General features: G+C 50.1%; 1 protein-coding gene across 1 annotated transcript in view; it reads left to right on the plus strand.

Annotated features, from left to right (window-relative positions):
• Window positions 1-600: 600 nt before the first annotated feature.
• Window positions 601-14,295, plus strand: part of Cars2 (cysteinyl-tRNA synthetase 2, mitochondrial) — a 29,373-nt gene continuing 15,678 nt past the window's right edge. The window contains exons 1-6 of the mRNA XM_006981327.4: window positions 601-837; window positions 1,000-1,050; window positions 2,878-2,995; window positions 7,117-7,188; window positions 7,647-7,752; window positions 11,425-11,508. Of these exons, the coding sequence (XP_006981389.1) occupies window positions 659-837; window positions 1,000-1,050; window positions 2,878-2,995; window positions 7,117-7,188; window positions 7,647-7,752; window positions 11,425-11,508 (610 nt within the window). The 5' untranslated portion in view covers window positions 601-658. The remainder of the gene's footprint in view (window positions 838-999; window positions 1,051-2,877; window positions 2,996-7,116; window positions 7,189-7,646; window positions 7,753-11,424; window positions 11,509-14,295) is intronic.

Genomic DNA, 14,295 nt, shown 5'->3' on the forward strand with positions numbered 1-14,295 from the left:
GACATTTCCAGTGACACGCACTCGAGGGAAGTGTCATTTCCTGACGCTGTTCTTTCGTCCTAAGCCCACGCGACAGTGTGAAGTACAGGAATACTGGAGTGCAGACATGTCCGGGGATGTAGTGTTGGACTACACGTGCTGAGTGTGGCTAGGTGCATACTTGCAGACATGCTCTGTGTATGCTGGGGTACAGTGTGTGTTAAGGCACACATGGGTGTGTTTGAATGCAGACACGATGAGTGCACGCTGGGGTGTATAGTGTTTCTGGAGTAGGCAGAGTAGGCAGTGTGTTGGAGTGTCGGGTTGAGAAACACATGTCTGGTGCACGCTCGGGTACACACTATTGCGGTGCACACCAGGTTATGCCCAGCAGCAGGCATAACGATGTACACCGAGACCGATCTACCCACAAGGACGGGCTGTGAGCGAAGAGCCCTGTTTCTGCGGGCATCACGCCATCATTACGCCGCTTACACTGTGCTAGGTTCACCGCCAGACTCCAGCCAGCGAGTATTCTCTTCCGGGAGTGGGCGGGTCCCTGTGAGACCCCGGGCGTGGTTTCTGGATCGCTGGGCGGGGCTTGTCATCCGTGGACGGGGCGGGGCCTGGCCTGCAGAGTTTTGCCTTTTTCTGCCTGGTCTCTGGATCTGCCCCCGACATGCTGCGGGCGCGCGGGCCTGGGCCGGGCGCTCTGCTGCTCCGGCACGCGCTGGGTCTCGGGCGGCGCGGGCGAGCATGGCAGCGGCCGCAAGGCCAGGACACCGGCGTGGAGGTGCACAACAGCCTCACCGGCAGGAAAGAGCCGCTGATCGTGGCCCGGACGGACGCCGTCTCCTGGTGCGTGCGCCGGCGGGGCGGGGCGGGGCGTCGTGAGGGGCTGCAGGGGGCAAGTCAGCCCCGAAATCTGCAAGTGTGGTGCCCAGAGCGGGCACCTAAACACCCAGCGTGTGTCATGGTTGTTGCAGATATCTCACATGGTGGGTCTTAATATGTTCCCAGGTATAGCTGTGGACCGACTGTGTACGACCATGCACACCTTGGCCATGCTTGGTGAGTTTCCTGGATTTGAACTTTATGACAAAGTCAGAGGGTCATTTATTATGGAAAGGGTAAATTGTTAGGGTTTTTGTTTTGTTTTGTTTTGGTTTTTGGTTTTTCGAGACAGGGTTTCCCAGTGTAGTCCTGGCTGTCCTCATTGTGTAGCCCGGGCTGGCCTCAAACCCACAGATATCTGCCCTTAGTGCTGGGATTAAAGGCGTGCTCCACTAGTTAGTTTGTTTTTTAATCTGTTAAGTGAATTGAGTAATGCCTGCATTCTGAGAATTGTGAGATGCCAGAATGTTAGTCTCGTTTGATGTTTGTACCTGTTCTGCGTTGGGTAGGCATTGCTCAGCTCTGGACACTCAGAGAACTGGTGTGGAGGAATGGAGAGTGTCCTGTTTGCCAATTAGATGTTTCTAAGGTTGGTCCTGGGACCCGAATCCAACCATGGGGCGTCATTGCCTGGCCTTCAACTGGTCACTTTCTTGCTGAGTCCTGGTTCTTATTTTGAGTGGAGACAGAAAGGACAACAGCTCAGTGTTTGGAATCTTCTTGGCAGTTTCAGGAAATAGTGTATATGAAGTGCCACTTAACCCCATGTGGCTTGTCTGTCCTCAACCACCATAGACAGTGCTAACTCCGTGGCCACACTCCTGGGAAGCATTGGAGCTGGGATCAGGTTCCTTCTGCATTTGTTGACATTCCCCATTTCCTAATATCTTGTTTGTTCTCTTGCACATTTCTACTTGGGTATTTTTAGACCTAAATTAAACACAAGTGTGAAGGCCAGCCGACATCCTCAGATGTCATCATCAAGGGCTGTCCCCTGTCTGTTTTGAGACAGAATCTCCCAGTGGCTTGGAACTCCATGAGCAGGCCAAGCTGGCTGCCCAGTGAGCCCCAGGGATCCACCTGCCTGCCTCCCCTGCACTGGGGTAACATGGAAAATCCCAGTTCTAGAACATGGACAAGAATGGTCACAAGATGCTGTCGTTTGACTCTTTATGGATGTTGCGTTATAGGAGTTCTTTACACACTTAGATGCAGACTCGCTCAACAGCTCTGAACTTGAAAACAGCAATACCCTATCCTGAAACTGTGGTTGCTCCTTGCAAGGACCCTTCTGGGCCTCCAGGTGGGACCCAGTTTGTAAAGACGCACTTGGATTAGTTCCCTAGGAACCAGTCGCCAACGGTAGCACACACTTGGGAAGTTGCACAGTGGTATGTTAAATTATAACGCGTTTCTTTTCAAGGATGACAGTGATGAGGCCGGCAAGGACGGCCCACTGGGTAATGGGTAACGGGTAACGGCACCTCCTGTACGAGCCTGTGACCTGAGTGTGATCCCCGGGACTCACGTGCTGAAAGGAGAGCATTGAGTCCCACAGGCTTTCCTCCGACCTCCATATGCACGCTGCTGTGGGGTGTGCATAGCCACACACATACACACACACACACACACACACACACACACACACACACACACACAGATATACACATACCACATACACATGGAATAAGAATAAGTAAAATTGGGGGCTGGAAAGATGACTTAGTGCTTAAGAGAACTTGTTTGTAGAGGACCTGGATTCAGTTCCCAGCACCCACACCGTGACTCACAACCATTTGTACCTCTAATTTCAGAGGCCCTGACACCCACTTTTGACCTCATCAGGCACCAAGTAAACATATGTGCACAGACATACATGCAGGCAAAACACATGTACATGAAATAAAACAAGTTAATCGAAAATAAAATAATTTTAAGTTTAAAAATAGAAGAACAATTTTAATTCTTTGTCGAAGACCATCCGACAATTTTTTTTTCTTTCAGCTCATACGTTAGATTTGATATTATCCGAAGGATCCTGACCAAGGTGTTTGGCTGCAATGTGATCATGGCGATGAGCATCACTGATGTGGATGATAAAATCATCAGAAGAGCTAACGAGGTGAGCATCGCCACTTCGCCTTGGTTGCTTGGTAACCTGGTGGCTGAGTGGTCGTTCTTTGCTGATTGCATTTTCCTGTGTTTCTTTTTCTTTTCTCCAATTTATTTTTTAATTTTACTTGCATTGGTGTTTTGCCTGCGTGTATGTTGTATGTCTGTGTGAGGGTGTCAGATCTTGGAGTTATAGACAGTTGTGAGCTGCCATGTGGGTGCTGGGAATTGAACCCAGGTCCTCTGGAAGAGCAGTCAGTGCTCTTAACTGCTGCACCATCTCTCCAGCCCGACCCCCACTTTTTTCTTGAGACAAGGTTTCTCTGTATAGCATTGGCTGTCCTGGAACTTGCTCTGTAGACCAGGCTGGCCTCGAACTCACAGAGATCCACCTGCCTCTGCCTCCTGAGTGCTGGGATTAAAGGTGTGAGCTGCCACCGCCTGGTGCATGCTGTGCTATGCTTGTGATAAACCATCCTGGGTGTCTCAGTGATTCAAGCCAGAGTCACTCTTTTGATTCAGGGCACTAGCTTGCGTGTCTAGCTTCCTGGGAAGATGGTGGAATGTGCTGAAAGCCCGGGGTTCAGTTGGAGTGCCGAAGGCCTGGCCCGGTGGCTCCCTGTGAAGGAGGGGATGGCTAACTTGGAATGGCTCCCATGATAAGACAGAGTTGAGGATAACCTGAATAGCAAGGACTAGGGTTCTGGGCACTTGCCCTGTGTGGTTTGTGTTATGGTGAGTGTCCCACTGTGCCCTGTGACCAGCCACTAGGGGATGGAATATAACCATCTGACTTTGAGAGTGGGGTTCCCCTGAACAGAGTATGAAGGAGGGAGTAGCCCAGCCAGATGTTTGGATGTATTTAAAAAGCTATAGATCATTCTTTGTCTATATATGCATGCATATACATATAAATACATGTATGTGTATCAGTGTGTGTGAGTGTGAGTATGTATATGTGTGGTGTCCTTGCTTTCTCTGGGCTGGACAAGCATTACTGTTGTGAATCAGAGCAGTTGGGGTCACCGTGGCATGGGACCCTCAGAAGATGATCCTACTATCACCCCCTCCCCGGGGGAGGAGGGAGGCCTTTCACATCTCATGAGATCGTCAGGAGGCCTCTCACCCTGAGATTGGAGTGGGATTCTTCTTCATTGATGTAGCTGGACAGGGACTTCACTATTGCTTAGTTGCCTTTGAGCCACCCATGCTTCTGTTGGGAACCCCCATAAACTCATGGGCTCACCACAGACTTGGATGGAATCCTTCCTTTGGTCCATACCTTATCTGTGTTTCCTTTTATCTCTTCAGTAAAAGTCACATGGTACTCTGTGTGTGTGTGTGTGTGTGTGTGTGTGTGTGTGTGTGTGCAGGAGTGATCTGGGGCTATATGTATTTTCCGAAGGCAGGCAGCCTGGTGGGAATTAAGGTTTCTGTGCCCTTCTCCCTAGAGTATCCTCTGTCCCTTCCTCCTTCCGCTCTCTTCCTGTTTCTACCTCCGGTTCCCAGACAGCCCCTGCTTGGCCCTCTTTCCGAGAAAGACTACAGCAGTTAAACACTGTTGTCCTGCACGTGGATAGACAGACGATGGAACATACTACTGAATGCAGAAATATATATAATAATTAGTGGGAATTTGTTTTATGATAAAAGATGGCATTTCAGATCACTTGGGTTGGGGGAGTTGATTATCCAGTACATAGTGCTGACAGTTGGCTAACCATCTGGAGAAAATAGGAACCCAAGTTGGGGCCATGCCTCATCGCCAACTTAGAGCAGATCAGAGATTAAATATAAGAGTAGTGGAGACACAGATTGCTGGCAGAAATCCCAGGATGTTTCTCTGGCCTCCTTGGGGAAGGGTTTCTCAGTATGTTTCCAAGTGCAAATCCATTTATGTAGAAAGACTCAGAAATAGAAATGAGTGGAAAATATAAACCAAGTTTTCAGTGTTCTGTAAATGACTATACATACTGTTAACAAACTGGAAAGGGGGAACTAAAGAGATGGCTCAGTGGTTAAGAGCACTGGCTGCTCCTCTAGAGGACCCGGGTTCAATTCCCGGCACCCACATGCCAGATCTAACATCTATAACTCTTCTGGCCTCCTTCGGCACTGCATACATGTGGTACACAGACATGTATGAAGGCAACATCCATGAAAGATGAAAAGTATCAAGGTCAACATAAAAATGAATCTCAACAGAAATAGATAATAGATTTGTGCAAAAAGAGGACCACAACGTGTCAAAACACTTCCTACAAATGAGTGGGAGAAAAGTTAATAAAAAATGGGTTTGGGGCATCTGGACATAAGGGGATGTGTTCCCATTTACTCAAAAATTAAAAAGGTAGAAATGGGAAAAAATTGAGCTGGACATAGTGGCACACACCTTTAACCCCAGTACTCGGGAGGCAGAAGCAGACAGATCTCTGTGAGTTCAAGACCAGCTTAGACTACAGAGCAAGTTCCAGGACAGCCAGGACTACCCAGAGAAACCCTGTCTCCAACAAAACAAAACAAGAAAATTGAAGAAAGAAAGGTAAAACTTAGACCAAAGGCATTTATTAGGTGGTGTGTGGACAAGATCTGAAAGCGTGTTCTGTGCCGTAATTACAACTGTCCCTGGAGAGGGAGTGTGACCACTGGGCGCTGTGGACTCCGTGTCTTCCGCAGTGACACTGTCGTGTTTGTGTATCACCTCCACACACCGCATCGTCCCATCAGTCTAAGGAGGTGTGGGGTGATCCATGGGCTGAGCATTCTGGCTTGGTGAAGAAGTGGGTAGCAGCTCCCGGGCCACCCACCGTCTCCCTGAGGTCGTCCTCCATGGTTCTGCTTTCTGAGGTCACTACTGCTTTCGAGCCCTGAGCAGAAAGTCAGCCACCCGGCTCCATACACGTCACTCAGAAACTTGAGAGAGACTCTTGATGTCCCAGAGCAGAAATGTCTTATCTCACGAAAAAGGAGCCATGTCTCATGCGGTGGGTAGGTGCGGTTGGGGCCGTAGGGTGGCCCAGCACCGAAGGTGCTGCGTAAGTGCTTGCTGAGTGTAGGTGGATTGAGGGTTCTTGTACAAGGTGTGCGTGAAGGCTGCTTTGACAGGGTCTTACTATGTAGCCCTGGTTAAGGTGGAACTCACTCTGTAGCCCAGGCTGGCCTTGAACTAATAGAGATCTTCCTGCCTCTGCCTCCCCAGTGCTGGTATTAAAGGCGTGCACCAATGATACCCAGCACCTGATTCTTTTAATTTTTATATAAAATTTATTCATTGACAATTTCATACATAGGTGTATGTGTGTGTGCGCACACATGTGCATATACATGCGTGCATGCGTGCACACGTTTCTTCTGCTTTGGTGTTCTCGTTTGTTTTCATAGCCCATTGGCTTAGACAGAGCTGCCTTTATGAGCAAGCCACAGCCATGTGGAAAGCGACTGCCCCTATTCCAGCAGCCATCAGCTGCCTGTGGCTCTTCCGCTGAGGTGGAGGAGCCTCACTTGTCGTGTTCCCCCCCCCATCGTGTCCCCCCCACCCCGTCTGCTCTGGGATTATTGACAAGAACTCTGCTTCTGGGCTAGAGCTTCTGTGACGCCTGCTGGGCCCCAGGCTCCTCTGAGAATCCAGCACTGAGGGTCCCTGTGCCCAGATGTTCACGTGGCAGCCTCCTGCATACTCAGGTGCTCAGCACAGCCCCAGCCTAAGGGCATCAGCAGCAGCTCGCTAATTACTGTGACATGTTACTCAAATACTTCTCTAAGGCATTTTTTTTTTTTTAACCATTTCTTCCTACTGTAGGTAAGGTGGTGGGTGAGATAAATATTCATGTCTTGGTCTGTAGAGGAGATGGCTGTTGTACTCTTTTGTGGAGGGGAGGAGAGTCAGTTTGTTTCTTAGAGTATGGTAGAAATGGTACCCAGCTTCTCTGTGTACCCAGAGGACAGGACCCACAAGCCTTTTAACTACTGGGCTTTAGGGTCGGTTTACCATTTAGAATCAACATTCCCTTCTTGGGGCGGAGCCTCAGTGGGGCACGTGGTCACTGACGTGTCTGCAGGGTGGCCCTGTCTGCTATGACGGGTCTGCGTGGTCCTCCAGGTGTACTGACATGGTTGTCTGGCCTTGTGTAGATGAATGTGTCTCCTGCTTCTCTTGCCGGCCTTTTTGAAGAAGAATTTAAACAAGACATGGCGGCCCTGAAGGTAAGCTGTTGTTTACCCTTCTGCAAAGGGCAGTGGTAGCTGACCTGCATGATCCAGAACGATCCAGTGCTAGTGCCTGAATACGGGCCTTGTGGTGTCAAGACTGAAGGAAAGGAAGTAACTCTCAACCTTCAGGGTAGACCCTATGATGCCCTCAGTGGAGGGAGCTGGTGATGAGCTGGGCCCCTCTCCTTTGGGTCTGAAGGAGCCCATGTGTATGAGTTCGGATGAAGTGAGTGCACCCTTGCCAGAACGTCCCTGATGTATCTTTACCTTCCTATCAGAGTCAGGCACATTCCTGGCACTGAGGTCTGGCTGCCCGGCTCCTTGCTCCCCTTCGGTAGTCTGGTCTGTTGGTTAGATCACTGCGGCATCGTGACTCGGATGGCTGAGCCTGTGCACGGGTCCTGTGAGCTTGGAAATCACCCGTGGTACTGAATGTCGCTGCTTCTTTTCAGGTTCTGCCGCCAACGGTGTATTTGAGAGTCACTGAGAACATCCCTCAGATCATTTCTTTCATCGAAGGCATCATTGCTCACGGCCATGCTTACTCGACAGACTCAGGTAGTGTGAAAGTGAAAACTCATGGCTGGAGACACTGGTGGGGTTCTGAGATGGAGGTCACGCCTGGCCTGATGTGTGCTGACACTTCGCCGGCTATGTCGATACGGGGTTCCTGTGGTGCTGAGCAAATCTGTCCAGTTCATTTTTAATTTTTTTTTTAAAGTTTATTTATTATGTATACAGTGTTCTGCCTGCATGTATGCCTGCACTCCAGAAGAGGGCGCCAGATCTCATTACAGATGGTTGAGAGCCACCATGTGGTTGCTGGGAATTGAACTCAGGACCTCTGGAAGAACAGCCAGTGCTCTTAACCTCTGAGCCATCTCTCCAGCTCCCCATTTTTAAATTTTTTATCTTTATTTATGTGTGTGCACGCACATGTGTGTTGCTGTGCGTAGAGGCCAGAAGAGGGAGTAAGATCCCCAGGGGCTGGAGTTACAGGAAATTGTGAGCTGTCCAACGTAGGTGTCAGGCAATGTGGGTCCTCTGCAAGAGCAGCAAGCTGTAACATGAATCCTAAACAGTCTTTTAATAAAAGTCTCCGGGCCCAATATTGGGGTAAATGCTGGAAGATCAGAGAGACAAAGGAGCAAGCCACAGACAGCCACCATGAACTCCTCAGCCTGAACAACCCTCTGAGTCCACATCCGAAAGGCTCCAGCCAAAAAAGCCTCTGGCTGAAAGGGAGCTTCTGCCGAAACGCCTTTAGTTTCTGTCTCCCCACACCTTATATACCTTTTTCTGCCCAGCCATCACTTCCTGGGATTAAAGGTGTGTGTGATTCCCAGTACTGGGATTAAAGGTGTGTGCTACCACTGCCTGGCTTTGTGAGTCAATCTCATGTAGTCCAGGGTGGCTTTGAACTCACAGACAGATCTCTGCTTCCTGAGTGCTAGGATTAAAGGTGTGTGCCACCACTGCCTGGCTTCTATGTTTAATCTAGTGGCTTGTTCTGTCCTCTGATCTTGAGTGAAATTTTAATAGGTACACAATATATCACTACAGCAAGCACTCTTAACTACTGATCCATTCTTTTTTTCAGATTTTATTTTATTATTTTTAATTTTATGTGTGTGTGTGTGTGTGTGTCTGTGTGTCAGGGGGGTTGACACATGAGTGCAGTACTGTAGCTGAAATTTTCCTGTGTCCCACCCAGTCCACAGCCACTCAGACCCAAGTAAACACACAGAGGCTAATATTAATTAAAACTGCTCGGCCATTAGCTCAGGCTTACTACTGACTAGCTCTTGCACTTAAACTCAGCCCGTTTCTGTTAATCTGTATGTCACCACGTTTTCCGTGGCTTTACCTGTGTGCCATTACATGCCGCTCCCTGGGCGGCCGGGGCTGGCGTCTCCTCCTCAGTTCTGTTTTTCCTTCCCAGAATTCTCCCTGTCTGCTTATTCCCACCTATACTTCCTGCCTGGCTGCTGGCCAATCAGCATTTTATTTATCAACCAATCAGAGCAACGCATTCACAGCATATCACCCATCACAGCACACAGGCCAGAGAGGGGCATGTGATCTCCTTGAACTGGAGTGACAGGCAAGTTGAGAGCTGCCTCATGTGGGCGCTAGGACTCTACAGGAGCCTCGGTCCTGCAGGAGCTCTCTAGCCACCAACCCACTCTCCAGCTCTTCGGGTCCTTGCTTCAGCTTTCTCTTACAAACACAGAACACAGGCAAGCTAGTCCTGACCCTGTGGAGTCTGGGTGGGGGGGTAGCTGTACAAATGCTCACTGTGGTCTTATTTCACTTTGGGGTGTGTGTGTGTGTGTGTGTGTGTGTATGTGTGCACACGTGTGTGCATGCTAGTGTAATGTAGGTATGTTAAAATGCTATGAAAGAGCATATTCAGCCTACCCAGCCGAGCAGTTACAAGCAGAAGTTTCTATGCAGAGTTTACATGGTCTGTAGAGCCACTTAACTGGATACCAGGTGAAGACAACCTTACTTGGTTTCCAGCAGATCCTCTACTTCAGGCTGCCCACCTGCCCTCGGGTAGTCATCATGCTGGGAGAGCTGTGGGAGATGCTGCCGCTGCCTCCCGCACACAGAGGCCTGGGCACCTCGTAGCCTGCTGTGTGGCCGTTGCTCCAGCAGCCTCACCAGCCATCTGGAAGCTCCTGGCCTGACAGCCTGCTCCCAGATAACTGACACAGAGGCTTAATATTAATTACGAATGCTCGGCCTATAGCTCAGGCTTATTACTAACTAGCTCTTATATTTTTAAGTTAACCCATATTCCTTATTTATGCTCTGCCACGTGACAGTACCTTTATTAGCATGACACATTCATCTCCCGCTTTGTCTGCCTCTGGCTGGTGACTCCGCTGACTGTTTCTTTTTTCTTTTCTTTTTTTTTTTTTTAAGATTTATTTCTTTATTATGTATATAATGTTCTGCCTGCATATATCCCTGCATACCAGCAGAGGGCACCAGATCATTATAGATGGTTGTGAGCCACCATGTGGTTGCTGGGAATTGAACTCAGGACCTCTGGAAGAGCAGCCAGTGCTCTTAACCTCTGAGCCATCTCGCCAGCCCCCCTCCACCCCTGTTTCTTGAGACAGATTCCTGGATAGCTTCCTGCTCTCCTCCTGCATGTAATGTGTCAAAAAGCAAGGGGAACAGTGTTCCCACATACGTGATGGAGGGTGCACATGGTTGGGAATAGGGACGACACCACAAGTCCCATGCACCTGGGTGATGGTGTTGCCGGTGATCCCACGGCATTTGTTCACCCAGACTCAGGATGCCGTGTGGGTCATCAGACACCAGTCTGCACAGCCCCCTGTGTTGAACCACACCATGGTAGCCTCCCTTCTCTCCCTCCCTGCTTTTTGAGAGGCTTTCTCCCCAGGCCTGAGCTCACCGTTTCCGCTAGGCTGGCTGCTGGGCAGGGAGCTCCCAGGCTGTGCCCGCCTTCGCTCCTTAGCACCCGCCGAGGTTACAGGCATGTGGAGCCGTCCCTGGCTTTTATGTGGGTGCTTCGGATTTGAACACAGGTCTCCTTGCTTTCACAGCAGGCACTCTGACCACTGAGCCATCTTGCTCTTCTCTGTTGAGGAATTTTCACAAGAGCTGGAGGCAGGGCAGGGCCGCTGGAGACTGTTCCTTCCTGTTGGGCTCAGCCCTGGGTTCTTCATCTCCAAGCGTGCCTTGTGTCTTAGGGTTTTATTGCTGTGAAGAGACACCATGACCACAGCAACTCTTATAAAAGAAAGCGATTACTTGGGGCTGGCTTACAGTTTCAGAGGTCTAGTCCATTATCTTCATGGCAGGAAGCATGGCGGCGGGCGGGCAGACATGTTGCTGGAGAAGGAGCTGAGAGTTCTGCGTCTGGATGGGCAGGCAGCGGGAAGAGAACGTGACACTGGGCCTGGCTTGAGCTTCTGAAACCTCAAAGCCCACCCCCAGTGACAGGCATCTCAGAACAATCCTGGAAGTGCGTGCAGTGTGCCTGCATTGTTGGTGTGGAAGATGCCTGGGTGGAGAATAGTGTGTGTGTGTGTGTGTGTGTGTGTGTGTGTGTGTGTGTGTGTGCATGTGCACGCACATGTGATCTTCTGTACTGAAACTGTAACTACTTGATAGTTGTTAGGCTTGCTTCACAGGTGTGGCCGCCTCAGACGGGGAGGGGCTGACCTCACGACTCTCTGTGCTCAACAGGCAGCGTCTACTTCGATCTGCAGGCGCGAGGGGAAAAGTACGGCAAGCTCGTCCATGTGGTTCCCAGTGCGGCTGCAGAGCCAGGTGGGTGACCGTGGGTGTCCCTGTGGGCCTCAGCCTCCGAGTGTGGGGTGCTGAGGTCAGATCTGTAGCCGGGCAGATGTGGGCTGACTTGGGGTTGTCAGCCCTGCTGTGGGGTTAATCCATTTCTGTGACCAGACGAGCAGACGACATTTGATTACAAGTTCAGCATCCTGTGCCTCTGTCCTGCTCTGCACCCAGTGGTGCTGTTTGCGCCCTCTCCCTTCTTCTGGAATTTTCTCTGCATGGGACCGCATGCATGCATGTCATAGTGGTCCTCTTCTGCTGCCTGCCGTCATGCACTGAATTCCCAGCTTAAGTCAGTAGATTCCTCTGCTGTTTGGGCTTCAACCGTTTTGTTAGGTTGATGTTTTGTTGCTTTTTTGTTTTGTTTTGTTTTTTGAGGCAGGGTTTCTCTGTGTAGCCCTGGCTGTCCTGGAACTCACTCTGTAGACCAGGCTGGCCTCGAACTCACAGAGCTCTGCCTGCCTCTGCCTCCTGAGTGCTGGGATTGGTCAAAGTAATTTTTATGGAGAAGAAATAATAAACCTGTAGAACTAAATTTAAACTATTAAGAATGCCTGCCATAGCAGCATGTGCCTTTAAGTTACTTTTTTTTTTTTTAACTCTTTTGGGGGCCCTGCTGCCCCACTCCCAAAGAAATCACACAGAGTCTTATTCTTTCTTATGGAAGCCCGGCCTTTTCTTAACTTAAATTAACCTGTCTACCGTTTGCCCCTGGGCTTTTGTCTTTCTCTATTTCTGTATACCTTTCTTTACTTTTCACTCGTGGCTTGCTGGGTGGCTGGGTAGCTGGGTGGCTGGCCCCTGGAGTCCTCCTCTCCTCCTTTTCTTGCTCCTCCCCTCTCTCTTTTTCTCCTCCTCTTTATCCTCTCTTCCTGCGAGCCCCGCCCATCCTCTCTCCTGCCTTGCTATTGGCCGTTCAGCTCTTTATTAGACCATCAGGTGTTTTAGACAGGCACAGTAACACAGCTTCACAGAGTTTAACAAATGCAACATGAAAGAGTGCAACACATCTTTGCATCATTAAACAAGCGTCCACAGCATAAACGAATGTAACACATCTTAAGATACTATTCCACAACAGTTACTGCTCTAATTCATGACCCACGTGGGTCCCTGGGTGCTTTGTAGTCTCAAGTCTTCTGTAAAGTTTCTCCTGTGTTCCTCCCTGATGTCTCCTGCCATTCTTCTGAAGAACCTTCCCTATTTGCTCAGTGGGATTTGCTGGTTGTGTTACACAAATTTCTCTGTATGCCATGTGCTTCCTACAGATTAGCAATTAATTTACAGCCTTAGTCCCACTTTGAGTGTCTGTGGATAGAGACTTGGGATTAAAGGTGTGTATCACCATCCATACCTAGCTTCAATCTAATTTTTAATAGCCTCGTCTACTTGGCTCTCGGAAATGATATGCTGCTTTTACCCAGCCAGTAGCTTCCTGTTGTGCCCCAAGCCCATGGGCTGTGGTTTGAGGCAGACTCGGGTTGTGCCTTCCAGGAAGAGGACTTTGGGAGAGTTACAAGTTCTGGCAAAAGCAAGCTAGTTTTGTTGGTTTGTGTTTGGTTTGTGGGGACAGGGTCTCCTGTAGCCTAGGCTAACCTGGCACTCACTGCACAGCAGAGGGCGCCCTGGAACTTCAGACCCTGCTCTTACCCTCCCCCCCCCCCCCAACTGCCGGGACTCGATGTGGCCACCAGGCCCAGCTTTTGATTTTATTTCCACAGGCTTGGTTTTTTTCAGTGTCACTTGGGGTTCAAGCCCAACAGTGAAGGTACAGAGTTCCCATTGGCCCTCCTCCCCGGCACAGCCCCTCCCACTACCATCCTCCCCCAGGGCAGTCTGAGCCGTCAGTGAACGCATCACCTGAGTTTGTGGTTCATGGGAGCATACCCCTTGGTGTAGACAAACGTTTGGACAAATGCCGCGTGTCATGCTCCCACACGACACAATCCCATGCGATGGTTTCCCATCCCTGAGACCATCTTGCTCCATGCTCTTCCTGCCTCTGCTACCTCAACCCTGGTGACCTTTTCACCATCCGTAGCTTTGTTTCTCCAGAATGTTGCAAAAGTGTAACACATTCAGCCCAAGCCTTTCCGGTCGGCCTCTTTCTGTTAGTAACAGGCTTTTGTGGTTTGCTTTTTGGAGACAGTCTTGCTTGATACTATGTAGCCCGAGGTGGCCTTGGCCTTGATCTTGAGGAACTCTTCCTGCCTCAGCCTCCGGAGTACTGGGGTTAGAGGCATGACCACCATGCCCAGCTAGTTACATACTTTGAAGCTGCTTGGTCTTTGCTCGCTCTGGTAGCCCAGCTCTCACTGATACTGAGTAATGGATGCTCTGTTGTCTGTGTGCCGGAGTTTCTACGTCCATCATCCACTTACTGAAGTCCATCTGACTGCATTCAGGTTTGGGCAGTTGGGGATAATCCGGCTGCTGTGAGTATCTACGTGCAGGATTTTACGTGACTGTTTTCTGTATCTCGGGTAAGCACCGAGGAGTGTGATGGCTGTGTCACATGGAAAACCTGTTTGCTTTTGGGAGAAGTTGCCAGCATCCGCAGCAGTGGGGGATAACCCCACCCACCCCTACCCCCACCCCCAGCCCCCCAGCCCCTCAGCCCTCTCGGGCAGCACCGTTGGAAGTCACCGCCTTATTCCAAAGCACAGTGTGAGCAAAGGTTTGCAATTGTGGATTAGTGTTTAGCAAAACAAAGCCCCCCCCCCCCCCCAGCGCTTCTGGCGCCAGGACAGGCTCCACCGCCCC

Source organism: Peromyscus maniculatus, chromosome 17, assembly GCF_049852395.1.
Source record: "Peromyscus maniculatus bairdii isolate BWxNUB_F1_BW_parent chromosome 17, HU_Pman_BW_mat_3.1, whole genome shotgun sequence".
Lineage (NCBI taxonomy): Eukaryota > Metazoa > Chordata > Mammalia > Rodentia > Cricetidae > Peromyscus > Peromyscus maniculatus.